Below are 27,602 nucleotides of genomic sequence, written 5' to 3'. Positions count from 1 at the left end.
GAAGAACTGTTATAGAGACTATTGATTTTATTGAACAAAGGACCTCCCTTATTTACTTGAAAACAGAAGCCTCGTCAGCTACTATTGTAACAGAAGCCAAGAAAGTCCATTCTACGTCAAGGGTAAAACATGAGGTAAGAGCTCATATGGCATTTGTGACAAGGTCGAAAAAGCTCGTATGGTATGAGCTGTAGCAAAATTTTAAGAATCAAGAGATTGATTTAAAACGAAAATCAGAGGCTTAATGCCGGTCGAGATTTAAAATAAGAGTTCTGAGACACGAGGTCCTTCTGAATATCAAAATTAATTAAGATCCGATCACCCATTCGTAAGTTAAAAATATCTGATTTTTTCTAATCTTTCTCTCCCTTCAGTCCCGCAGATGGTCAAATCGGGGAAAACAGCTTTATCATGTCAATTTGTGCAGGTCCTTGACACACCTACCAATTTTCATCATCATAGCACGTTCAGAAGTACCGAACTCGCCAAAGCACTGTATCCCCTCCCCTTAACTCCCCTGAGAAGAGTGGATCGTTACAATTATGTGAATCACGTATCTAGAAGTTGTGCTTATTCTTCCCATTAAGTTTCATCCCATCTCTCCACTCTAAGTATTTTCCATGATTTCCGGTTTCAAAAATTTCTGTTTCCCCTTCCAACCCTTTGTACTCGGATCCAATTCAAGTTGAAACTAAAGCATCTGAGACATAAGATCCTTCCATATATCAAGTTTCCTTAAGATCCGATCACCCATTCGCAAGATAAAGATACCTCAATTTTCACGTTTTCCAAGAATTCCGGTTTCCCTCTCTAACTCCCCCCAGTGTCATCAGATCTGGTCATAATTTAAAATGAGAGCTTTAAAGCACAAGATCCTTCTAAATATGAAATTTCATTGAGACTTGATCACCCGTTCGTAAGTTACAAATACCTTATTCTTTCTATTTTTTCCGATTTACCCCCCCCCCCAACTCCACTAAAAAGAGCGGATCCAGTAGGGTTATGCCACCCGCGTATCCTGAACTTGTTCATATTCTTCCAACCGAGTTCCATCCTGATCTCTCCACTTTAAGCGTTTTCCAAGATTTCCGGGTCCCCCCAACTCTCCCTACCCCACATGACATTGGATCCGGTCGGGATTTAAAATAATAAATCTGAATTACGAGGTCCTTCTAATTAAAAAAATTCTGAAGGAGAGATCTGATCTCTCCTTCGTAAGTTAAAAATATCTCATTTTTTCTAATATTTTAGAATTAACCCTCCCCCCAACTTCCCCAAAGTGAGCGCATCTGTTACAGTTATATCAATCACATATCTAGGACTTGTGCTTATTTTCGCCATCAAGTTTCATCCCGACCCCTCCACTCTAAGCGTTTTCCAAGATTTTAGGCTTAAATGATTTCTATGACCACACTGCTTTTCCATTGGAAGCTCTTATTTTAAATCCCGACCGGGTCTGGTGACATTGGGGGGATTTGGAAGTGCAACCTAAAATTTTGGAAAATACGTGATTGATATAACTGGAACAAATCCGCTCTCTTTTGGGGGAATTGGGGGTCGAGGGTAGATTCTAAAACATTAAAAAGAGGTATTTTTAACTTACGAAGAAATGATCGGATCATTATGAAATTTCATATTTAGAAGGAACTCGTAACTCAGATCTTTTATTTTAAATCCCGCCCGGATCCAGTGTCATCGGGGGGGGGGATCTTATAGAACATTTAAAGCGGAGAGATCGGGATGGAACTTCGTGGGAAGAATAAGCACAAGTCCAAGATAAGTGACTGACATATCGGACCATATCCGCTTCTTTGGTGGAGTTTGGGGGTGGGAGTAATTCGGAAAAATTAGAAAAAATGAGGTACTTGTAAATTACCAACCGGTGACCAGATCTTGATTAAATTTGATATTTAGAAGGATCTTGTGCTTTAGAATTCTGATTTTAAATCCCTACCAGATCTAGTGACATTGTGGGGAGCTGGAGGGGGACACCAGAAATCTTGGATACTGCAAATCTTCGAAAACGCTTAGAGTGGAGAGATCGGGATGAAAGTTAATGGGCAGAATAAGCACAAGTTAGAGATTCGTGATTGACATAATTGGAACGTTCCCTTTGGGGGAGCTGTGGGTTGTTAGTTTTGAAAAATTAGAAAAATTGAGGTATTTTTAGCTTAAGAACGGGTGACCGGATCTTTATGAAATTTGATATTTAGAAGGAACTCATGTCTCAGAGCTCTTATGTCAAATCCCGACCAGATCTTTCTAGATTTGGGAGAGTTGGAGGGGGAAACCAAAAATCTTGGAAAACGCTTATAAATGTGGTAGATTCGTGATGGACGTAACTGGGCTGGATCCGAACTCTTTGGAGGAGTTAGGGGGTCCAGTACTTTGGCGCGTTTGGTGCTTCTGGACGTGCTAGGACGATGAAAATTGCTAGGTGTGTCAGGGAGCTGCACAAATTGACTTGATGAAGTCGTTCCCCCTCATTCGACCATCTGGGGGCTGAAGGGAGAGGAAAAGTTAGAAAAAATGAGGTATTTTTAACTTACGAGTGGGTGATTGGATCTTAATGGATTTTAACATTTAGAAGGACCTCGTGACTCAGAGCTCATATTTTTGATCCTGACCGGCATTAAGCCTTTAATTTTCCTTTTAAAGCAATCTCTTCATTCTTAAGACTTTGCTAGACCTCATGCCATATGTGCTCTTGGTTCTTTCGACCTCGTCACAAGTGTCATATTAGCTCTTAGTTCTTGTTTATTATGTCTTAGCGAGCAGTCTATCACATTTTTGCGTTGATTATCTATGGGGGTATTAGCATTAATATAGATAAAGGGAATTTAAAGATAAATTCAATTTACAATAGTTTAATTAAAGACCAGTTAAAAACTTCAATGAATATTGATTTACATAGTTGTCCCGAAAAAAAAGTGATAACCTTGCGAACAAAAGTCAAAGCAAGGTCAATACCGCGAGAAGTCAACGGACTGCGGCTAAACTAGCAAATGAAAAAATCCTTTCAATTTATAATTCATAGCTTTGTTTCATTAACCTGTAAGATTCTTTTTGGATCTGGGGTTGGGTGACCTTCGTTTGTTTTGTTCATGTAAATATAATTTTCATTTTTAATAGATTCCCATTTAATTACCAATTGTTAAAGAGGAAAGGAACCCATGGTTTCATTACAAACATTTACTTTGGTTTTGTTCTAATGTTATTACCATCACTGCTGGGAGTTTTGTTTTATAGTGTGAGTTATTCTTATTTATTTTATTGTTTATATAAATATTTTTTTTCGTTGGGTTTTAGTTGTCTTGTTTTTTTGTTGTTTTTTTTTATGTCTTAAAACTGTCTTGAATTGTCGGTTGTAATTTCTTTCCGTTGAGAAAGGCTCCTGGACGTGGGGCCGAAATATTCGGAGTATTTTTTTTTTTTTTTTTAGTTGAAGTATAGTTTTATATATAATTTTTGTTCACTGTTTTGTCGAAATTGAATCCATTTTTTCTTTGCTCAATATTTTGTAAATGGAAAAGCAGTGTGGTCTTAGAAATTACTTACGTTTAGCCTTCGGGTTACAAAAGACCAATTCAATTTTTGTATTTTTGAATTTAGCCAAAAAATGCCTTTATAATTACACAAGAAAAGTTTTTAGAAAAGTGTAAAGTAAGTAAAATATTTCCAAAATCGTTTCGTTTCAAGTAGGCTATCATTTAAATACATTAATGAGACTAATCAAACGAGAAAGGTAAATTTACTAAATTTAAACCATGTTTGAAAGATAAACGTTTCCAGAGATCACAAGTTGTAAAAAAAATAGATTTTTTTTTAAATATCCTTTGCGGGTTTCTTAATACATATGGTTTCCAACAAATTATATCAGTTTTCAAAAATTCTTTTGAACATATTTTAAGGTTATCGAGGGAAAGATTAAACCAAAAATTTTTGCAATTAAAAAGGGAACATGAAAAACAAAATATTTCAATGTATAAAACTAAACATTAACCAGGGCCAGGTGTGATTAGCTTAAGCAAAAAGGAGTTAACCAAAGAACAAAAGGAAATCCTTGAAAAAGGTATAAAATTTGGACTAAATCCTATAAAAGTACCGGTAGAAGAAATAATTTCAAAGATTGAGACAGGGATTTATAACGATGTTAATAATGTAGATGATTTAAGACTGGGAGTCGTTAATATTTTAAAGGATTTTGGCAATTTTCAAGAAAACCTTAAGAATAAATATACAAATATTTTGAAAGATTTAAAAAAAAAGATGATTCTCTAATAATAACGAAAGCTGATAAGCGCAATACGGTAATAATCCTAGAAAAAGACGATTATGACAGTAAAATAGAAACAATTCTAAAGGATATTTCAACATACAAAAAACTTAACTCAGACCCAACTGAATCTTATGTTGCAAAATTAAGAAAGGACTTAGAAGGCCTTGAAAATAATCGATGCATCACACCAGATGTATTATAAGTTCTTTCCGAGAGGGGATCAGTTTGCCCAAAAATATATGCTTTGCCAAAAATACATAAAGCAGGTATTCCTCTAAGACCTATAGTATCAACAAGGAACTCACCGCCAGAAAAAATTGGAAAATGGGTAGCAATGACGCTTAAGCCTTTATTATACCTCCAAAAGTCGTATATAAGAAACTCAGAATTTTAAAAAAATAAACAGAAAAATATTGAAATATCAAATGAATCTAGACTTTTTAGTTTGATATAAAATCAATGTATACATATATACTTTTCGATAAATCTGTATTTATTTTCTCCAGAAAAACCTTGACGTACATAAAAATGATATAGAAGAATTATCTGCAGGTATTGAGATTGAAAACTACATTAAATTCAATTAGAATAACTAGCTGGTATACTAATTATTTCAAATTTAGAGATAATTTTTACCATCAAGTCAGAGGATTAGCAATTGGAGGACCCTTAACTCCACTTAAATTTTTGGGCAGATGCCTAAATGATATTTTATTTATTTGGAATTATGGGGAACCACAATTTGAAGGTTTTCTGGAACATTTAAATAATTTGGGAGGGGAATTAGTTTTTACAATCGAAAATGAAACAGAAATAATAAGTTACCGTTTCTGGATATTTGGATCCATAGAAATAATAATGAACTAGCTTTTTCAATTTACCGTAAACCAACTAACATCAATCGTTATTTGTCTTTCGTATCAAATCATCCGATCCAAGTAAAAAGGGGGGTAGTTATTTCTTTAGTTGATAGAGTGTTGAAATTAGCTTCACCAAAATACATGAGTAGTAAATTAATTTTTATTAATGATATTCTAGTAGGAAATGGATACCCCGAAAAAATCATTTCTCAAATAATTGAAAAAAAGGAAAAAAAAGTTAATGGAACCTGTAATATTAGAACAAAATGGGTCAACTCAAAAAACAAATTACATAACTTTGCGTTATATCCCAATGTTGTCACAGAAATTAAGGAGAGAATTTAAACAAACATAATATAAACACAGCTTTTAAATCAGGACATACTATAAGCTCATGGCTAAATAATGGAAAAGATGAAGTTCCAAGAAATATACAAAAGGGGGTACACAAAATTCCATGCTCTTGTGGTGAATTTTGCGTAGGTAGAACACAATAGAATTTACAAAATAGGCTATAGCGATACAAAAATGCGGTAGACCGCTCGCTAAGACATAATAAAAAGCCTGAAACATTTGAATCCGCTATAGCAGAACACGTGTGTAATTTTCCTCATCACAATATTTTATTTGATCAGACCAAAATTGTTGATAAGTCTGGAGGACTTTTACAAATTTTCAGAGAAATTATAGAAATAAAAAATATTGTTTAGTTATATTGAAAAATATTGAAAGTCAAAGAAAGGTCAATGCGGTGAAAAGTCAACTGACTGCAGCTTAACTAGTAAAGGAAAAAATTCGTTCAATTTATGATTCATAACTTTGTTTCATTAACCTGTAAGATTCTTTTTAGATCTGGGGTTGGGTGACCTTCTTTTGTTTTGTTCATGTAAATATAAATTTCATTATTAATAGATTCCCATCTATACACCGATTGTTGCAGAGGAAAGGAACCCATGGTTTCATTATAAACATTTTGCTTTGGTTTGGTAAAGTTATTACCATCACTGCTGGGAATTTTGTTTTATAATGTGAGTTGTTCTTATTTATTCTATTGTTTATGTATATATATATATATATATATATATATATATATATATATATATATATATATATATATATATATATATATATATATATATATATATATATATATATATATATATATATATATATATATATATATATATATATATATATATATATATATATATATATATATATATATATTTCATTGTGTTTTAGTTGACGTGTTTTTTTATTTACGATGTCTCAAATATGTTTTAAATTGTTGGTTGTAATTTTTTTTTCGTTGAGAAAGGCTCTCGGGCGTGGGGCCGAAATATTCAGAGCATTTTTTTTAGTTAAACTTTAGTTTTCGTATTTTATTTTTTTTTTGCTTTGTCAAAATTAAACCCGTTTTTTCTTTGCTAAAGTTTTCGTAAATGGAAAAGCAGTGTGGCCTTAGAATTCGGCAGTGTGGCCTAAAATCTTGGAAAACACTTAGAGTGGAGGGATCGTGATGAAACTTGGTGGGAAAAATAAGCACAAGTCTTAGGTACATGATTGATATAACTGGAACAAATCCGCTCTCTCGGGGGGAGTTGAGGGGGGTAATTCTGAAATATTAGAAAAAAATGAGATATTTTTAATTTACGAAGGAGTGATCGGATCTCAATGACATTTTGTAAATAGAAGGACCTCGTAACTCAGATTTCTTGTTTTAAATCCCGACGGACCCAGTGACATTGTTTTATAATATGATTCATTCTTATTTATTTTATTGTTTATATATATATATATATATATATATATATATATATATATATATATATATATATATATATATATATGTGTGTTTTAGTTGTCGTTATTTTGTTTTTTGTTATTTCTTAAAAATGTCTTAACTTGTCGGTTGTAATTTTTTTCCGTTGAGAAAGACTCCCGGATGTGGGGCCGAAATATTTGGAGTATTTTTATTTTGCTTAGTTAAAGTTTACTTTTATATTTTATTTTTATTCACTGCTTTGTCAAAATTAAACCCGTCTTTTCTACACTCCATTTTTTGTAGATTTTAGGCTCCATCCCCAACTCCTCCGATTTCTCCGGATCCAGCCGGGATATAAAAATTAGCTATGAGACACGATATCCTTCTAAATAACAAATTAGATTAGAATCCGATCACCCGTTCGTAAGATTAAAATACTTCCTTTTTTTCTAATTTTTCCGAATTAATTGGCTCCCTACTACCCCTTCCCCCCGATCGTCGAATCGGGCAAACTTTTTTTAATTTAATATGGTCTTGTTCCTGATGCGCTTGCCGAATTTCATCGTCCTAGCTTATCTGGAAAGGTCTAAACTAGCAAAACCAGGACAGACAGACCGACCGACAGAATGACAGAATTTGTGATCGCTATATGTCACTTGGTAATTACCAAGTTCCATAAAAACGTCTAAAAGAACGGAAATATCATTGGTCTTGCATAATGGTCTGAAAGTGTCACATCATTCTAAAACAAATATGTCTCAAAGATATCTACTGTCGAGTTTCTCATCCTGTATATCCCACCAAAAAAAAAGATTTACATACATAAATTTAACCTAATATAATTCCATCTAACCTAAATTGGAGAACCATCTAAGAACCCCATGCTTCGGGCTATTGCATGATTCTTACAATGATATAATAACCTCATTTCCCGCAAATTCATTAAAAGCGCTTTCAAGTAAGTTGGTAAAAAAGGCATAGGTTGAGCTAAACCTATAATGGTGTAAAGCCCTATTTCCTACCGAACATCTGCTATTAAATAGGAGAGAACGCACCCCGTTGTCTGCTAAATTAATGCATTCAGGCGGATCTTAAATATTTACTTCAGGACACATATCAGTGTTAAATAATTACTGAAAATAGACGTGCTTATATACCAGCTGCTTTCGTCTGGAAAACCTCAGCCTAAACACTTACATAAATATATCTTATCAATGAAAGGATTGGATAATATTCACTATACTAAAAAAGCAAAGAAGAGTCCTTTTTCAGTTCGATTATAGGGCGAGAATGCTACCCCATCTGCGCTCCACATATAAGAAGTCACCAGGACTTCAAGACCTGCACCATATGACAATGAAGGTACTTGACCTTCTGGGTTCCCCTTGCAATTCCGTGATGGGCCCCCTTCAACCCTCCGCAGGATAGCTTCTGATCTTAGTGTAAGTAAAAATTGAGTGGTATTTCTCGAAAATCTTAAGGTTTTAGCGGTAAAAACGTATTGTTTTTCTGCCTAATGTACATTCTTTGTTCGGACTAACAAAGGGAGAGATAAATGGAAAGTCTTTGGGGGGCCATTTTTGGTACTAGTGAAAGGAGGGATGGCATTCCCCGTCCTCATCACTGCTAAATTAGTGTATTTATTTCGCTTTAATAGAGGGGAAAACAACCAGAATCTTGCTGGTCCTAAAAGTAATAGATTCTTTGAAGAGTTTTTCGCTAAAAACTAAACTTTTCTGGAAGATGTTAAGAATATTGATGCTAGATCCCCCCCCCTTATATTCAAAAAGTAATGCATTCTTTTTAGTTTAATCTATAACTCAACCCCCTCAGACCTAAATGAAATGGACTTCTCATCTCGCTTTTCATTATTAATCATGTATTGAAAATGAGGCATTTTTAAGATCGTGCATTCTACTGTTGAAAAGCATTATAAGAAGGATATTGAAGTGGCGTTGCCCAGAAGGTTTCTTTTTTTTCAACTTAATAATGAAGGAAAATATGAGGGGGCCCTGACTAAAGTTTCAAGGTTTATCCCAGGAAAATAACTAAAATAAGACATTCTTTTCAGGTTAATAACTAGGATTATACTGCTTATTAAAATAATGCATTCTAGTGTTGAAAATTTTTCGAAGCGGGGATTTGAGAGTCCTTAAATTAATATTGCTTTTCAGGCTCATAACTAAGGTCTTCATGCTTCTAAGATTGAATTCTAGGGTTGAATTTTTCAAAGAGGGAATTAGTGGGTCCTTTGATTAATATTGCTTTTCAGTATATAACGGGCCCTGGCCTATTAGTTCTAAAGGGGCTTGTGGAGCCTTAGATTATTATTCTTTTCAAAGTTTAAAATCATAAAATACTTCAAAGGGAATACAAATTTCTTATTCTTTTTCCAGGTCACAGCCCAATTCGCCCTTATAATAGACGATTTGTTAAAAGAACTCTTTGGGACCAGAGTGGAGCAAACCCCGACAACTGACACCAACACCCCCTCAATGAGTTTTTCACTTTTTAAAACATTAAATATCTGAAAGGTAAAGAAGGGCATCTTACGTGGTAGCTTCTGATATCGTGGTCTCAATAAATCGAAATTTTTATTTCCCATCTATTGTCATTAGATCTCTAGGTGGCAGTGTGGTCTCAATACATCCGAGGGGTTACTCTTAATTATAATGTAAATTCTTTCATGGGATGAAATCAAGAGTGTTTCAATGAGCTAATAAGCTCTTATGCTTTTCTATCTTCACATACCTATATCACAAGAGGCTCACGTTGAGACGACTATCCTGTCACCACCACCCCCATTCTGTGACAGTGCATGTACACAATGACAAGAAAGTGAACGTCAGGGGAATTATAGTTTAAGGGTGAGGTCAATTAGTTTAGTTTTTCCCAATTTGGATTTATACCCTCTCGTGAAGGAGCTTGGCCTCGATTCTGAATTTTCGGACAATCTATTATTGCAAGTGCCACCTAGAGAGGTCGAGAGGGTGCTAGATGAACAAGCAACCGCCCCTCAAAGTGAAATGGGGAAACCAGAACAAAGCGGTGCCGGCTCAGCCCCGATATTTCCCGATTTTAATTTAGATACAGCTTTGTGCAATATTTATGTTCTTTTCAGCTGAGTTTGGAGATCCATTCGATAATCTTACAAGTGTTAGTGTTCAATGCATCGGGCAGTCATGGTACACTCATATGTCAGAAAAATTCGGACACTTCTCTAAAAGCATATTCGGGAGGCCCGGACTTACATAATTTTGAGAGTGTTTATCAGAGTGGGTGGCAAGTATTTTGAATAGAGTTGAAAATCATAAAAAAATGGGAGCAGGTCATTTGTTCTATTTATTAAATATTTAGATGTAAATGTAAAAAAAATTAATTTTTTTTTTAAAGGTGGGAGAGGAAAAAGAGGCGTAAAATACAATACATATTTAAGGAGGTGCAAAGGTGTCAAAAATTTCGTTTCGATTCGGGCTTAGAGTAGCCCAAGTATTAAGTCCTTGTCGCTGGTTAAAAACTTTCAAAAGATGATGCTAGTAAGATATATATGGACAATTTGGCAGTTAAAGGGGCTGGGGAAAGGGCAGAGTTTCCTAAAGTTTATTTTAATTGTTTAAAGGGGCGATATCAGGTTTCAGTGTTACAGAATGATGCAGAATATGGAGAGAGTGAACGTAAAGATAAGAAAGAAGTAATTTATTCACTAAAGGTTCTGTCCATTGAATCGGTAAAACACTGAGTATGGTTTTTCTACGAGCCGGCCAGTAAACCTAATTTAATCAGATATTTCTTTCATATCCCCCAAATAAGTCGGTTTTTAAGTCGAAGGCTGAAGCAAACTACATGCTATGATTTTTCAGTGTGTTCATCTATATTCTCTACCGAATTAAAATTAAAACGTCACTTGAGACACTGCAAGCATATTTGATACCTTTTCGTGGAAACGGTTTCGGGTAAGGATGCCATCTTATGGTTTAAGAATTAACAAAACTTTCTCTTGTGGAGCAACAAGGTAGAATTAGACATCGAGACTAAACTTACGGACGTGTGCAATCCATCAAATTTGAATCGTAATAGAGAAGACGAGGCCATTGTAGTCTCTTATGCTCACAGGCAAAGAAACTCGAATAATACCATGCAATTGGTAAAGGCAATTGAGACATTAGGCATTTAAAATTGCGTAAGTGCAGCTATGGTTACAGTTATTGAAACAATAAGTCAATTTCGCAGCAGCGCACTACAAACTATCTAATGACTTTATTACCAGTAGACAAGTTGAAAATAAAGATATGTCTTGGTTTTGCAAGAAAAAATTTGTTGAGGGTAGTGGGGATATGAAAGTCCACAACCACAATCATTTAAGCTTTCGTATTTTATCAGGAAGAAGTAACTATTAGGGGGGGGGGGGTGGCACATGAATCTTGTAATTTTAATATTAGACTGTAATACCTTCTACCAGTTTAAATCGAAAATTTCAACTTTAATCTGAAATTCTTATTACCAGCGTTGCCACGTTTTCAGAAAGGTTTAGTTGTAGATGGTTCTAGATACCAAAATAATCTTGCAGTTCTTAAAATTCAAATTGAAAACAGTTGAAAATGGTAATACATACTTGAATAAAATCCATTTTTTAGATTCCTATAGTTTTGTCCCCAAATCCCTTAGTCAACTCATTCAACTACAAAAAAGGGATATTTTAATAGTTTTTTCTTCCTCAAACAACATTTTCCAAATGCTGAAATAAATTATCTATTGGTGTGTAATGGTATATATCCGTAAGAGTACTATAACTCCATCTTTAAACTAAATGAGGAAACATTTTCACCCATCGAAGTGTTTTATGATTCATTTCATGATTGTGAATCCACCACTGTCGATTATGAATTTTCTAAAACAGTTTGGGCTAAGTGAAAATGTAAAAATGAGGAGGACTATTATAAATGTACATGGCAAGCAATTTATTGAGGTTGTTGGATATCGTCTTTAAAAACACGGATAAAATTTACGACAGATTCAGCTTAGATTTGAGGGCATTGTTTTTCAACTCCTCATCTTTTGAAGGCTTTAATTCTTAGTATCAGTGATAAAAAAAAGGTCTGATCACCGAAGTGGATCGGCACTTGTTTGTGGAGAAAACCATACGGGAAGGGTATTTTTTCTTATGGATCGTATCATGATCATGGAAACCAATCAGACTGAACAACGCACCGGTGAAAAATCGAATGCGGTTTTCTTGGATATGAACTCCGTTTACCGTCGGCAATTTCTCACTTCTCTTTGCTCTGTGAAAATTACATATGGCTGGAAAATCCTTCTGCTTCTAATTTCTCCAGCATTTCCAGTGTTAAGGAGAACGGACCACAAGGATGGGTTTTGGGAATTGATGGTGAAAAAACAGTGGAACTTCGTGACTCCGTTAAGAATTTTATTTACCCGTGGATAAATAGACCGGTACCTAGGGACTCACTGAGTCAACCGAAAAAGAATATTATAGTACATCACGTTCTTTTGAGGTGGATGCTTGCCAATGGTTTCAAGTTCACTAAGATTCATTGAGCCCTCCGGTTAAATTGGAAGTCTTATATGAAGACATTAGTTGAAACTCTCGTCAAGAAACGTTCCGAAGTGAAAACAAAGGTAGAAAAAGAAATCTTTAAAATCATTTTGAATTCGGCCTTTGGTAAAATGAGCACTTGTTTGTGGAGACAACTATACGGGGAGGGTATGTTTTCCATTGGAATCGTATCTTGGAAACTTACCCACAGGTGAAAAGTTGAACACGATTTTCTTGGATATGAACTCCATTTATCCCTCGACAAATTCTCATTTCTCTTTGTTCTTTGGGAATTACATATGGCTGGACAATCCTTCTGCTTCAAATTTCCCAAACATTTCCACTGTTGAGGAGAATGGACCACGAGTATTTTTTTTTTAAATTGATGGTGAAAAAACAGGGGAACTTCATTACTACGTAAAGAATTTTATTTTCCCATGCATAAATAGACCGGTACCTAGGGACTCATTGAGTCTCTATAATTTGTCTGTGGTAGAAGATGGGGGTATGCACTCGATACTTTTAAAACATGAGCGTTTTTCCAACCTTCATCCGAAAAAGAATATTATAGTACATCAAATGTACATCACATTTTTTGAAGTGGATGCTGGCCAACGGTTTCAAGGTCACTAAGATTCATACAGCCCTCCAGTTAAATCGCAACCCTTATATGAAGATGTTAGTTGAAAATTTCGTCATGAAACGTTCTGAAGTGAAAACAAAGTTAGAATAATAAATGTTTAAAATCATTTTAAATTCAACCTTTGGTAAAATGTGCGAGAGTGTGACGTTATGACCGACCCAAAAAATGTGCCCGAATCATTGTAGAACGGAATTTCACATCGTTCACGATTATAAACTCCAATATGGTCCTTTTATATAGAAAAAGAGAAGCGTAAAATTAAATAAAATCGTTGCCACTAGCAGCGCCAAATTAGAAATTTCAAAGAAACGCATGCTGGAATTTTATTACAATATTTTTAAGCTCAAATGGCCGAGGAGGGACAATTTAAAGTTTAATATGGAGACAAAGATTTAACCCTGTTAAAACTGAAAATTTTCTAGATGATTCGGAAAATGGTGAGTACACCAGCTATCGAATGGACTATACAAACTGGTACGTGCCTATTTATTGAGCTTGTGAAGCACCAGGCCCCGAATAAGTTGTTGTTTTTAAAATCTGAGACGGGGAGCAACTTGATACCCAAAGGTGTACTTGCAGCTCTGAATGCTTACTGTGTGCAAATACACAAAGAGAATATCAATCAAGTCTGCAAAGGGGTGCCATCACACAAAATAAAGGGAAATTTCAATATGAGTGGTTATAGGAACTGTTTAGAGAATAATTTAGTTCCAAGAGCGAGTGTCATAGGCATTCTATCTTAAAAATTTAGAAACTACACAGTTTGAGTCCTAAGACAAAAGCTATGACGGCCATATCGGGCAAAGTTTATGTATGCACGGACGGTGTGAGAGTACTACCACAAGTTCACTATCTTACTTCAGATTGAGGCATATTTGTAGAGTTCATACGGCATCTTGGTCTTGAGAGAGCACAATAGTTGAAGAGAGGGGGATCCGACCAGTCTCAAGCTCAGCAATGTGTCTTTTCTAGTTGTTTTCTAGTGTTTGCTGACGTATTTTTTTCCAGTCGCTTTTACATGTTTATATTTGTATATTTTTCTTGCAAGAAGTGGAAGCAATGTTTTTTTTAAAAAATGGCTTAATATCATCCTATTGTTGTACTTGCTGTCAACCACCCCCACCAGCAGCAGCGTCTTCCAGCCACCTTTATGGCCGCCGTGTCCTCCGGTCACACCTGCTTGCGGGCAGTGATTTCTAAGTGCATTTTAAATCTTGTTTTTCCCATGTTGGGTTCTTATATAAATATATTTCATCCCTTATTTCATGTAAATATTTTGCTTTTCTTAATTTGAAGTGGATTTATTTATGTATTAGAGAAACAATCTTATTTTTTGACTATTCAACCGATTAAAGTTAGGTTCAGTCAGTTGTATTTTGACATTGGAGAAGCATGTATTACTTTAAAACATTTTTCAGATCATTTCTCTGTGGATCATTAATATCTGGCAAAACAACACTTTTAACAAAAAAAAATTCAATCTCGGGGTAAAGTATTTTTATAAAACTAAAAAATAATCTATTTTTACTATAGTGTTTGACAAGAATCTTGTGACAAAATTAAGACTATTGCGACAGACATAAAATCCATACGGGACATGAGGTGTTTAATATTTTTGAACCAAACTCGTGGTTGATTATTGACGATTTACCTGAATCAACTGAAGAATGGTCTAAGGAGATGTTACAATTATTCACGCTCCAGTTTCATCACGAGAAAGTTTCAGTAAATGTTGTTTTCCAGAATCTCTTTCATCAGATTGAATGTATGAGAACACTTGTATTGGCTTATACTTACTATACCATCTATAGGGTTGTTCGCGAATCAAATTCTCTTATAACCGTAAACAAATTTTTCCAGTGAAACGAAATTCTTACTCTCGACATACAATCAAGCTACTAATAAGTCAAGGATATTTTTGAAAATGAAACTACCGCATATCTACCTGCGAATAGATAAGGATCAGTAGTCTCCATCATGATGCTGAAAATGCAGCATGATAATAGATATTTATTTTCCGTCCTAGGTAATTCAAAACCACTGCTTAAGAAAAGCAATTATGAAACACGGTATTGACGATGTATTCATTAATCTCCTATTTAAGCTTTTTTTAAATTTGACTGAAGGCAATATTCTGTTGCCAAAAGGTGTTAGGCAGCAGAGAAAGCAACATAAATCACTTGTACGTGCCATAGCTTGCGAAAAAGGAAAATATTTTAAATGAAAACGAGTTATTCAAGAAGGTGGTAGTTTATTTTCATTGTTACTGCCAATAATTGCAGGAGCTGCTAACACTATTCTCTAGATGGCTACAGCTTACAAATTTGCCCCCATTGAACTCACTCTTTCACGAAAAGAGCACTTTGAAGATAATCTTGATAAAATTATTAACAATGAAACAATTATCGATGATGAAAATTTTTTTTTTTTTCAAAATACCCTTCGACAGGCATAAAACCTACTGTGAAAAACCGCTCAAAGTAAATGTCATTAATCTATTTCCAACTTCTGAAGGTTTTGAAACTTTGAAAACGCCAAAACAAGGAGAAGAATTATCTAAAGTTGCATTCAGTGTTGTAGACCTAATACCTCATTCGTATTGTGAGCAAAGTAAAAGACTCTTATACTTATCTCGCTGAAAATGAACATGTGCATATTGATGACAAAAAGAATGAAGTAACAATCCATGGCAAGCGTTAAAATTTAAATGATTTGGTATCAGATTTGATTGGAACTCGTACAGGACTTGAATCATTTGACAGTCTTTTGTATAAATTTTTAAATTCGCCGTTTCAAAAAGATTTTTTCAAAAAGATGTTTCAAAAAGATTTAGGGAATTTGGGGAAAAATATAAAAGATTTATCGTTTTTGGATAGCACGCCAAGTGGGAGTGATAATTTCAATGCTGCTAAATGGAAGTGTCTTTCCATTACATTTAGTATGCAAAAAGGTAATGGCCGCTTCACACCGTTTTTACGTTCAAAATGCCTCAAGTTTTGAAACAATTGTATGAGTTATGAATAGTTCCCCACCACACTTGCTAGAGTTGAAAAGAAGTTGACGACAGAGTATTTACAGAATGAACCCAGCGAAACTCTTCATCGTAATCATAAAGTTCGCAGCAATCATTACCAAAAAAACATTACCAAAAGTCTTTTTCCTCTTGTGTATATTACAAGCAGATCTTATGACTCTTGACGAGACTCAAAGACAACATAATAGACCGCACAAGTATATCCTACTTGCAAACAGTGTTTTTAGTCACTATGCACATGCCGTTCCATTGCGTTCAAAGAGAAGGGATTAAGTTGTTAGAAGCCTTGAATCTATATTTCAACAGTCCTCGGGGCAAGGGCTGTATGTTATTACAAGTTGTACATTGTTAAAAAAAAGGGACAAAAAATTGAAGATTTTATGGAAAGGATAGTCGTACAAACTTTGGAGAAGGCTCATTCGATTGGGAAATCAAATTTCAAGTTCAATTTTAAAGAATTAGAGGTAATCAGAGGACAATTAGCCTTTCCGTCTTAACCACCATTTTTTCCCCAAATGCATCCAATCAAAATTAAAAAAAGAAATTCAAGATAGTCTGAAGGTCAAACAACCATGCCTCTGGGGGTAACAACCCCACAACTAGCTAATGGAGCAAGGGTGTAAGTAAAGCTAACTTCTCAAGGTTAACATATAAGGATCTTATGGAAAAGATTTTTGTATGAGCTTGAGGGGGGGGGATGTAATTCGATTGGGAATCACAGGTTTCAGTGCACTTTTAAGAGTTTAAAGTGATCGAAGGGCTTCTGCTGGCATCCTATTTTTTCCCAAATATATATGATCAATAACTTTGAGATGACCAATTTATTTAAAACAGATGAAGGTTAAGCAACTATCGTCCAGGGTTCACAAACAGTAGCCTTTGGTGCAATGTCTGTAAGCTATTTAAGTTGTCTATTATTAACATACAAGGTGTTTTTTCTTAGCAAGAAAAGAGGCCATGTCTGATATTATAAATAAAAAATAAAAAACATTTTTTATAAAGGTTAAATCTTAAGTAAATGTAAAGAAGAATGCTAAACACAATAAAAAAACATTTGTTTCCTTTATTGGTTGTGAAAAGGAAATACCAGCAACATCTACAACGGCTGACTGTATCAGGTGTCACATCGTTCCGAAAATTTTTAGGAGCATCTTCAACTAAATCAAGAGGTACTTTGTGCATCCAGTTTTACAAGACGACGTATCTGGAATGTGTCGAAAACAGCTGAGGGTATTAACCGGAGGTATGAAGTTTATACTTTCTGGGCATGTTGAAGGAATGCTGAAAAGTAGGCTGGTGTGCTGCTAGTCCCCCTCCCATATTCTTTTTAGCTGTGACCTCCTCAAACACATCTGATCAAAATTCTTAATCTAGTTTCAAAAAGGTCAAATATTTTAAACATATATGTTTATTACTTAACGTCCAGAAAGGTATGATTCACCTGGAAAAAAAGAGAAATAAATCAGCCTTAGTGGTCTGTGATATCGGGTCTTCTTTTTTGCAAAAATAAAACATAGCTTTTTTATGAATGATCTTGACAGGTGTTTATATCATGACTTTAGGAAACAGAAAATTCTAACAAGGTTGAACATGTAAAATTTCTAACTTGTGTTTTACCTAATGATGTTGCCTCATATTTTTAGAAAACTGAAAAACTAGAGCTCAGTGGTTTAATTGCACGGTGGTTCAGTTGCACAACGGTTCAGTTACACGGTAGTTCATTTGCACAGTGGTTTAGTTTCACGGTCGTTCAGTTCCATGGTGGCTCAGTTCCACGGTGGTTAAGTTGCACGGTGGTTCATTTTCATGGTTGTAGTTCAGTTTCACGGTGGTTCAGTTGCAAGGTGGTTCATTTTCATGGGGGTTGAGTTACACGGGAGTTCAGTTACATGGGGATGAATTGCACGTTTGTTTTTTTTATTTGCATAAGCGTTTAGTTAAATGGGGTTCAGTGGCCTGGTGGTTCAGTTACAGGAGGGTTCAGTTGTACAGGGTTTCAGTTATACAGGGGCTCTGTTGCATGGTGGTTCAGTTACACGATGGTTCAGTTAAAGGGGTTCTGTTGCTTGTGGCTCAGTTATTCGGTGGTTCAGTTACACGCACACCGTATGTTGGCTACAAAGCTAGCGTATCAGCAATATCTCAAGAACGCCTTAGAGTATAGAGTTGAAACTTCCAGGATATATTAAGGGAGAATACATAAAGAACGCAAAAAGCAAAGAGCGATGAGATCTTTACTAAGTCGTATTATTGCTTTGAATTCAAAATACGGGACTCTATTAAGGGTTTGCTACAATGCAATCCCTATAAAAATTTGAAATAACCTAATAAATTGCAAAAAGTTTATTTGATACAAATAGTACAAAATTTCCTCCAACCATACTTTCTTAGTATTGTTTCACAGCTTTGCGTGGATACCAAACTTCATTCCGTCTATTTACGAAATCGAAAGGTGAATTGTATCCAACAATGTACCACGGTGCATACTGTGCATCAGTTATACCATCCCTTTCTAAAGAGAGGTAAAGAGCATTGGCTTCAGCGGTGTATTCCTCTTCATATGCATAACCAGTGAAACGCCTATAAAATCAGAGGTACACAAAGAACGAATTTAGTCTTTTGGAGGCTGGGGGGAGAAGATACCATACTTTCCTTTGCAAGGAAAAAGAATAGTAGAAAGCACACGGTGTAATACAAGTAAATTAAAAAGGCAGGATAGTTCAGGTGGCTGCAAGCCCCCTACCAGTTTTGCTTTAAAAAAGCATTTTTTATTTTATTTATAAGCTTGACTATTTAATTCACTGCAGCTTTTCGTAACTTCGACAATCACTATTTTCTCGAATCACTTTGCATGTATCCGTTAAACACGTGATTCCTGGAAATCAAACATTTTTCTGTAAGCCCTACTCCCCATTCCTTAAATACCGTTGATTACAATCCAAGCTATTTACTATTCCTAGATACATCCTGTGGTATGAAGCGAAATCATAAAGTCAAAATCATTTTTTTTAACTGATTGATAATGTTTTGAACACGTTTGAGTCGTGTTTTCAAAATTTGTGAGATAATAAGCTTGGGCTAATAGCACTATTTCAGTAAGGGTGATGCAGTTTTACAATCTTTGAAAGATCTATATCTATAAAGATGTTTTTGTTATTGCTAATTAATTCTGAAATGCGATGTAACAAAGCTGCACCATCAAAACGCAAAGAAAATTATACTGAAAACCCACCGAGAGTATAGCTCAAATTCAGGTCTATCCTCAATAAATATATTTGGATTTGTTGGAGAAGGTGGACTTGCTTGAAATTCTTCGGGTATGTAAAATGCCATTGTGAAGGTGGAAGGACTCTCAGTAGATGCCCCAGGGGCAACTAAACTTGTAACTGGAGCTGTCATAGGGATTATGGCTCCTAAAAAAAATAAATCGTTATAGTTGTTAGACAAATATATTTCTTCATACGATAGTAATACCCAAATAGCAATACGTCTAATAGAATTATAATCTTAGGTCTGGTTTTAATGGTAGAATCAAGTAAAGTAAAGGATCAGAAAACAAACTTACAATATATTAAAACTTGCAGTATTGAATTAGAGTTCAAAGAGTTAACAGCTAAATAAGCTTTAATTCAATCGGATAAAACATATACTTATATCTCGATAGCTTGCGTAATCAACTAGTTTGACCGCGACTGTGCATAACTGTTGTTATAGCTGTGACGTCAGAATCTTTTAATTAGAGAATTTTTCAATTAGGAGACGCAGGTGAAAAGTGCTAGCTGAATTTTTCTTACAGATCTAGAGCAGCTGTTTGAAATTGGGGAGGGGCGATACGAGAAAAGACCCCCTTTCCGTGTAAGTTTGCATCTCAAACTTTAAAAATTACTTAGTGTGCAGTATATTACAAAATTATTGGTTTTAAACATGACGATTGATGCTGCAACGCTCGACAAAGCTGTTAAGGAGCTGACCGCGAAAACAGAGGCAAGATTCCAGTCAATTACGATCTCTAATCAATCTCTTTCAGACCAAGTCCGTGGTCTGACTAGCGACATCCAGTCTCTGTGCACTCAACTCTCTCAAAAAGACGAGAAGATTGCTGAACTTGAGATTAAATTTTGTAAGCAAAGCATTGAACTGGGCTTAGTGAATCAGAGGCTCCTACAGCTGGAAGTTAAATATTGTCGACTTAACCTTGTATTACAGGGTCTGGAAAAAGAACGGCCAGGAGTGACTCTCAAAAGGGAAATGAAAGATCTAATTAAAAATAAACTTTCAGTATCGGAGAATATTGTACTTTCTCGGTCTTACAGAATTAACCTCAAACCTGACAGCGTTTCTAGGCGCCCGTTGTCTGCTAGAGATAATGTCGTTTGTGTCATCGCATCATGTATAGAACGTTTTAGAATCTGTCGGTAAACGGAAAGGATCGAACTTGCGAATACGTACTGATCTACCTCCGGCTTTGAACACCACAAGGGCTGAACATTTAAATAAAATGAAAGCAGTTAAGGATTCAAAAACTTATAAGTTCCTTCGTCTGCGAAAGAAAGGGGCTGAATGTAGGTTCCACGCAAAGAATAACGAGCATGATGCTTGGGTCGGTATCAATAATGTGTGATGTATAATATGTTTGATAAGTTAGTCTCAGTAAGTTGATATGAACACGTGTAATTACATCTCCATTTGTTCAATGCCTCGGCAATTGAGTGAAGATGCAGAATGCCTCACCAGCAGAAGCCCCTTGCTCTTTCCTGTATATTAAATGAAAAAAAACAAGTTTTTTAACTGAAAGTAAGGAGCGACATTAGAGCTTAAAATGAAAAGAAATTACTCCGAATATAAAAGGGGCTTTTTCCTCCTCAACGCCCGGCTCTTTACGCTAAAGTTTGACTCTTTCTCCCAATTTCACTTTTTGAAACAGTAAAAAGCTTTAGCGTAAAGAGCGGAATGTTGAGGATGGAAAACCCCCAATATTTGGGGGTTTTAATTTTAAATTAAAAAGGCAACTAGAACTTTTAATTTTATACGAATGTTTTTATTTGTAGAAAATATACGTAACTTACGAATTAACTTACATAACGAAATTCTATATTTGTGTATTTTTATTACGTATATGAGGGGGTTTGCCCCCTCGTTAATCCCTCGCTTTTTACACTAATGCTTAAATTTTGTCCAAATTCCTTAAGAATGACCCCTGAATCACAAAGGCCGTAGAATAAATAGTTGAAACTACTAAAGATACTTCAGCGTAAAGAGCGAGGTGTTTAGGAGTATATGAACCCCACTTATCCTTAAGAATTTCTGTTCGTTTTAAGTTTTAATGCTGTTCCTTACCTTCAGTTGAAAAAACTTTTCCATATTTATTTTTAATTGTTTTATTTTTCTTTTAAATAATGCTAGAATATCCTTCACTCCCTTTGCGAAAATTATCTTCTCCCATGACAATTTCCTCTTGAAATTGTTTTTGACTATTTTGAACAAAATGGCTCTCTCAAAATTTTGATCCGTTGACTTTGGGAAAAAACAAGCGTGGGAGGGGGCTTAGGTGCCCTCCAATTTTTTGGGTCACTTAAAATGGGCACTAGAACTTTTAATTCCCGTTAGAATTATCTCTTTGATGACATTCTAGCACCACTGGGTCGATACGATCAGCCCTAGGAAAAAAAAGAAAACAAATAAACACGCACCCGTGATCGGTCTACTAGCAAAAAATGCGAAATTCCATATTTTTGTAGATAGGAGCTTGAAACTTCTATGGTAGGGTTTTCTAATACGCTGAATGTGATGATGTGATTTTCGTTAAGATTATATGACTTTTAGGGGTTTTTCCCCCTATTTTCCTAAATAAGGCAAATTTTCTCTGGCTCGAAACTTTTGATGGGTAAGATTAAATTTGATTAAACTTATATATTTAGAATCATCATAAAAATAAAATTCTTCTGATGTATCTATTAGTATCAAAATTCCGTTTTTTTAGAGTTCCGTTTGCTATTGAGCCGGGTCGCTCAATATCGTAGTAACAGTTCTTTGCCACAATCTGTTTGATTTATTTCTTTTTTTTTACCAAGTTCTTTCTTTCATAAAGTGGGTGTAATGGTTGATTGTTCTGAAATTCCGGGATTGGCAAGTGATTGCTGTCCTTGCGATTTTTCTTTTTATTAATATTTATTTCTTTTGTGTTTCACTTTTAGGTTTATTCTTCCTTATTTTTTGCATTACTCAAGGTTCAGTTTTTTATGTATATTTTCTTGTTTTTTTTTTATTATCATAGTATAATACTGATAACGAGCTACTGATGATTTATCTTTCATATCAACTATATTCTTCACTCATTGCTGCAGACTTCCACCCAGGAGATTTGATAAGCTGAGTTTAATTAAAAGTCATTCAACTCACCGGAAGGGGGTTGAGAGGTTTGTTTCTCTTCGCCCACTTGTTCTTAATGATTTTTTTTCTAATTCGTCTTTTGAAACAGAATACTTGGATTTGAAAGTAATTAATTCACCAAGTAACAAACATTTTTTCCCAATGATTTGTCTAGTACACGGTATTTTCAGGGTGATTTTTGGTTGGCGTTCCTCAACTGCCGTGGTCCGTTGGTAAATTGGATCATATTTTTTCTTTTATTTCGTCTAGTGAATTGGAGGTATTTATTTTGTGTGAAACATTCTTAAATTCTTTAACTGAAACGTTTTTTAATCTTCCAGGTCATAAGTTCGCGTCCAAGAACCGCCAGAATAATAAGCAAGGAGGACTTGGGCTTTTTGTCAACTCATCGATACCTGTTAAAATTAAGAGTGATGTCTAACATTCGAACTTGGAGATGCTGATTTATATATTAGCGGTAGAAATTGAGGTTAACCATGAGCCAATAGTTTTTTGCGTGTGCTATGGTCCTCCAATTGGAAGCACGAAAAGTTGTAATGAAATTTTACAGGAATGTCTTGATATATTGTCGCGTAAACACCAAAGTTCTATTCTTATAGGTGATTTTAATATTGATTTGTCTTTACTTCGTAACCGTGGCACGAGTAATTTACACACTTGTGATGTAGTATTTATAAGTGTTTATATATTTTTTTTTGTTTTAGCTGTCGGATGTTTCTCTGTATGTCGTATACCGACTAGTCTCTTATTGACAATATTTGTAAGAATATTCAAGTTCAAACATGTAAGGTCGTCGTAGATGATAAATCAGATGATTTTGTGGTAGTGTTTGATCTAATTAACAGTAAACTAAAGGAGTTGCTCAAGGACACCAATTTTTTACTCTGTTATGAGTCCGAATTTAAACTCAAAATGAACAGAAATTATCCCATGTCTGAAAGGGTGCCCCTCCTCATTATCTTGCTCTTTACGCTAATGTTTTATTGTTCGTCCCATTTTTTAAGAACGGCTGCTGAAACACAGGAGCCGTTTGATTCGACTATGAAGCTTTTTTAGAAGTGTTAGCAGCTTTAGCGCAAAGAGCAAAATATTGAGGAGGGGGTACCCCTTCATATACAGAATAATTTCTGGTCGTCTTGAGTTTTGATGTTGCTCCTTACTCTCAGTTAAAAAAAAAATTTTTAATTGGGGGCCAGATCAAAAATAAATTCTTCTATCGGATGCGTAATATACCAAACTTTTTTTAACATCTCGCTTACTGTTGATGAGGTTACTATTATCATTCATTATCTTATTTTCTTGAGTAAATTGAAGTGAACTTATTATAGGCTCTTGAACGTACCTTCTGAATTGCCGCCATCTATGTACTGAAACAGGGTTTGGAATAAAGCATTTGTAACTGAATCATAGCTTAAGGCTTCTAAGGTTGTTGCAACCCATTTTCGCTGGGGGTAACGTCTGATTTCATAATCCTGAAAAACAGTGTTCTGTAGAATACAGGTATATGCGCTGTGACAAAGCAATGATCTATATGGAGAAGAAATGGGGGTGAATTTTACTCCTCCCCTTTCCGGAAAAAAGGAAAAATAAAAACAAGCCGTAAAACAGCTATTGATGAGTTTTTATTTTGAAACAGATAAACACGATTAAGGGGATGTCGGTCCTGTCCACAGTTTGGAAGAAAAGCTACGCAAACGAAAACATTTCATAGACAAACCTCCAATGTCTAGGGACAAAAATGATGCTACTGATTTTGCGTAGTCCTTCACAGTGTTAAATAACCAAATGATTTAGTAATTTCGATGAGGCATTCCTGGTGTCCACGGTAATTAATTTACCTCAATATTTTAGGGAAGCAATGAAAAAAAAATTAAATACATAATGACTTTGTTTTAAACACAGATACTGGGAATATTTTATTCTTATTAGTTTAGTAAAAAGAGGTTCAGCATAAATTCCTTCTCAGTAAAAAAAAGCCTCAATTAGTCGTCTAAATCTAATCCAAGTCAATAGAGAGGCATCAGTCACCAAGCAAAGAACTCACGCTCAGTCAAAATTTGAATGGTGCTTCGTTTAGGTTTTGTTTTTTTAGTCCCATTTTTTCTTCTGTTAAGATTACTTTTAAAGGTTATGATTTTTCTTCTGCAACACATAGGTTGATATATTATGAGCATTGAATTGATTTGTTTTATATTTATTCAGTGTTTTAAATTATACTCTTTTTTCTTCGTTTTTGGTCTTGTTTTTTGTGCATCATATATTGCCATTGTAGTCTTGGAAGGCATTAAAAAGGAAGGCAAAAATAGGTCATAATTGCAATTTTTCTGTATCCTCTTTAATTCAACCTATTTTCATTTGAATAGTCGGATTCCAAACGATTTCAAAAGCAAAGATGAAAATCTGGCTCACAAATTGAATTTATAACCATGTTTGCAGGTACGCAGTAATACAAGAACACTTGGGTGCTTGAAAGTTCAACTTCAAGTTCACAAATAATTTATTATACAAAATTAATATAAAACACACACTACTTTCGGCTGCAGGAAAGCTCAAATGGGCCTGTAGAGGCAGTCAAAGTGATTTCTTACTTCAAATCAACTTCATCCTTACTACTTTAAAAAAAAAAAAAAGAGAGAGAAAAAAGAACACTGAAAGACGAAAAAAAACAAAAATAAAAACAAACATGCTGTCGTCTTACAACTTCTAATCCTTGAACATGGGGATTGGCTTTGAATATAACCCCTCCTTCTTAGAATGGGAGGGATGGTAAGCTCATCAATGAACATGAGCAACCGCATCATATATGTGAGGTTATATTATACGATTTTGTATTTAAATTTATCAATCATTCCTTCTAGTAAAGTAAAAAACTTACCGCTGCTGTTTCAATGACTTCATAGGGAGTCTCCTCTACTGCTGCTTTAGTGTAAGCGACCAAGACCTGACAGAAAACATTTTGAATTTAATTTTTACATTTCTAAGAAACATGTACATACATTTAACATATTTCTCCAACAGAAGAATGGCGATTTGAAACTTCTCAATTACAAAAAATCTTAATTTCGAGCAAGTTCTTCGATTGATGCTTAAAATCTACATTCAACTTCTTTCTCATTTAGAATAGGGGCTTGTCCTCTCTTGTCGTAACCGTAGATTATTTATAGAATTTTTAGCTCCAGGAAAAGAAAATCGAACCTCGAACAGAAATTCACCATTCGTCTCCCATAAATTATTCTTTCACTGACCGCTTCGCATTGGAAGAACTCCATAGAAACTAGAAAGGGGTCATTCAGTTGGAAATTGAAAGTCGATGCGTTCTTTTTAAAGACTGAAAGCTATTATAAATCACAAAACTCACCTCCGCTTACTTTTTGCCTCCAAATGGCCTCAAGTCCTAAAAGTATGCACGCAGGACTGACATAAATCCTGATGATTCAGGGACAATGGCCCTAAACTTTGTAATTTACTCATTGTTCAGAGATAGAATTTAGTAAGAAAGGTGGATATGATGGTGCTGGTTGTCCGATCAGCACTGAACTCTTTGGGATTGTTTGTTCTCCCAAGATTCTCCAGAGTTTTCTATATGTTTGAAAAGACACGTTTACCTGAGTAATTGAACTCAGAATCTGACATCGAATCTGACATTGATATCGAATCTGGACTTTCAAGACACGAAATCGGAATTGTCTCTGGAACAGCTTCTTGGGGGATCAAGTAGAAATTTTTTCGAATTTTTTTTGAGGGGATAAGCGGACTTTGACTTTTGACAGGGGTAGAGGTAAGTCGAAAGACACTACATGTTGTCAGGGTATCAAATTAGCCCATTTTTAATCCCCCCCAATGATTGGATAAACTTGAAATAACAAATAATTTTGTCAAGGAAGGGGCCCAAAACTTTTTTTTTCCCATCGGCCAGGACTTGAAGATGAAAAAAAAATTGTGAATCAGCAAATAGCAATGCATTTGCTATGCATAGTCTAGTTCTTCCCCGGCCAGCGTAATCATCTAGAATGGGTAATCAGAACAAACCGACCGGATCGCCTATCTCGATGCAAATATAATTTACAAGGTTCATTTTTGAAGGTCTTATTTTTTTTTTTTTTTGCTATCTTTTGCCAACTGATTCATAAAAATGGAAGTTAAATTTGTAAAAAAAAAAAAAAAAAAAAAAAAAAAAAAAAAAAAAAAAAAAAAAAATGAACCCAACTAAAGCAGTTATAATTGTTATTCTCGACACGATCACTTTTGTATTGCTTCAATCGATTATTAATTGAATAGTTTAATCTTAAAATAAACTTACCAAAAACACAACTATAGTTTTCATTGCTGATCCGTAACGACACTGATTATTTTGGTCTTGTTCAGCTAAATTTGTATTTTTCGTATTATTAACTAAACAAGATAAAAAACCCATTTAAGCTGTCAGTATTATGTTAGAGATAACTAGTTGATCTTTGTATAACGATCAAATGAAATTATTCTTACATAAATAGATTATTGTTTATTCTGTAATACGTGATTTTTAGAGGTTCCACTGATAAAAAAGTAAATAAAAAATTACGTCGTAAGATTTCGTAAAAGCTAAAATTATTAATTAGCCTAAAACTAAAACATGATTTTGCTAATATAGAATACACACTGTTAAAATAAAGTAAGAAGTAAAAATACTAATTCCATAAAATACTAGCAGCAAATAAGATATTTAATTATACCTAATGCCACGAATTTAGAAAAAAACGGTGTTCAATACGACATAAATTAGTGTTATTATTCAGAATATTTTTAAAAGCTACTGAAGGTTAGAATTTTCAGAAGTTTTTAAATGCCATTTCTTAGCTTTAAACAAATAAATTAATATATCAAGATTCAAATATTCCTACTGCGTTTTTTACTTTTCTATAGTTCTAATATTATGTTGCCTTATTGTCTATATTACAACCTCTACCATTCGTATAATTGTATACGATTGCCCATGACTCTATCAATTGCCATCACTCATGACACTACCATAGCCTGGGGCAAGTTTACGAGCCTTTTTATTATATAATTAGTCCTTTTTTGTATAAGAATCTGTTGG

General features: G+C 34.6%; 1 protein-coding gene and 1 long non-coding RNA gene across 2 annotated transcripts in view; one reads left to right on the top strand and one right to left on the bottom strand.

Annotated features, from left to right (window-relative positions):
- LOC136026222 (uncharacterized) overlaps window positions 1-23,582 on the top strand; it is a 263,409-nt gene extending 239,827 nt beyond the window's left edge. The window contains exons 2-4 of the long non-coding RNA XR_010617247.1: window positions 6,052-6,167; window positions 9,301-9,438; window positions 22,846-23,582. This is a non-coding gene — a long non-coding RNA (uncharacterized LOC136026222). The remainder of the gene's footprint in view (window positions 1-6,051; window positions 6,168-9,300; window positions 9,439-22,845) is intronic.
- LOC136026221 (heme-binding protein 2-like) lies at window positions 18,464-26,985 on the bottom strand. The gene is made up of 5 exons (XM_065702559.1): window positions 26,826-26,985; window positions 25,401-25,466; window positions 23,868-23,997; window positions 19,368-19,548; window positions 18,464-18,715 (listed from the first exon to the last, which is right to left on the bottom strand). Exons 1-5 carry the CDS (start codon window positions 26,937-26,939, stop codon window positions 18,523-18,525), a joined length of 684 nt encoding a protein of 227 aa, XP_065558631.1. The 5' UTR covers window positions 26,940-26,985; the 3' UTR covers window positions 18,464-18,522.
- Between the last annotated feature and the right edge of the window lie 617 nt (window positions 26,986-27,602).

Source organism: Artemia franciscana, chromosome 4 (genome assembly GCF_032884065.1).
Source record: "Artemia franciscana chromosome 4, ASM3288406v1, whole genome shotgun sequence".
NCBI lineage: Eukaryota > Metazoa > Arthropoda > Branchiopoda > Anostraca > Artemiidae > Artemia > Artemia franciscana.
This window is presented reverse-complemented; position numbering and strand designations above follow the sequence as displayed.

Coding starts and splice junctions, on each gene's coding strand:
- LOC136026221 (XM_065702559.1), bottom strand. CDS start 26,939: ATGGGTTTTTTATCTTGTTTAGTTAATAATACGAAAAATACAAATTTA. Junction 23,998..25,400: donor AAGTCATTGAAACAGCAGCG/GTAAGTTTTTTA, acceptor ACTGTTTTTCAG/GATTATGAAATCAGACGTTA. Junction 18,716..19,367: donor GAATTTGAGCTATACTCTCG/GTGGGTTTTCAG, acceptor CTGATTTTATAG/GCGTTTCACTGGTTATGCAT.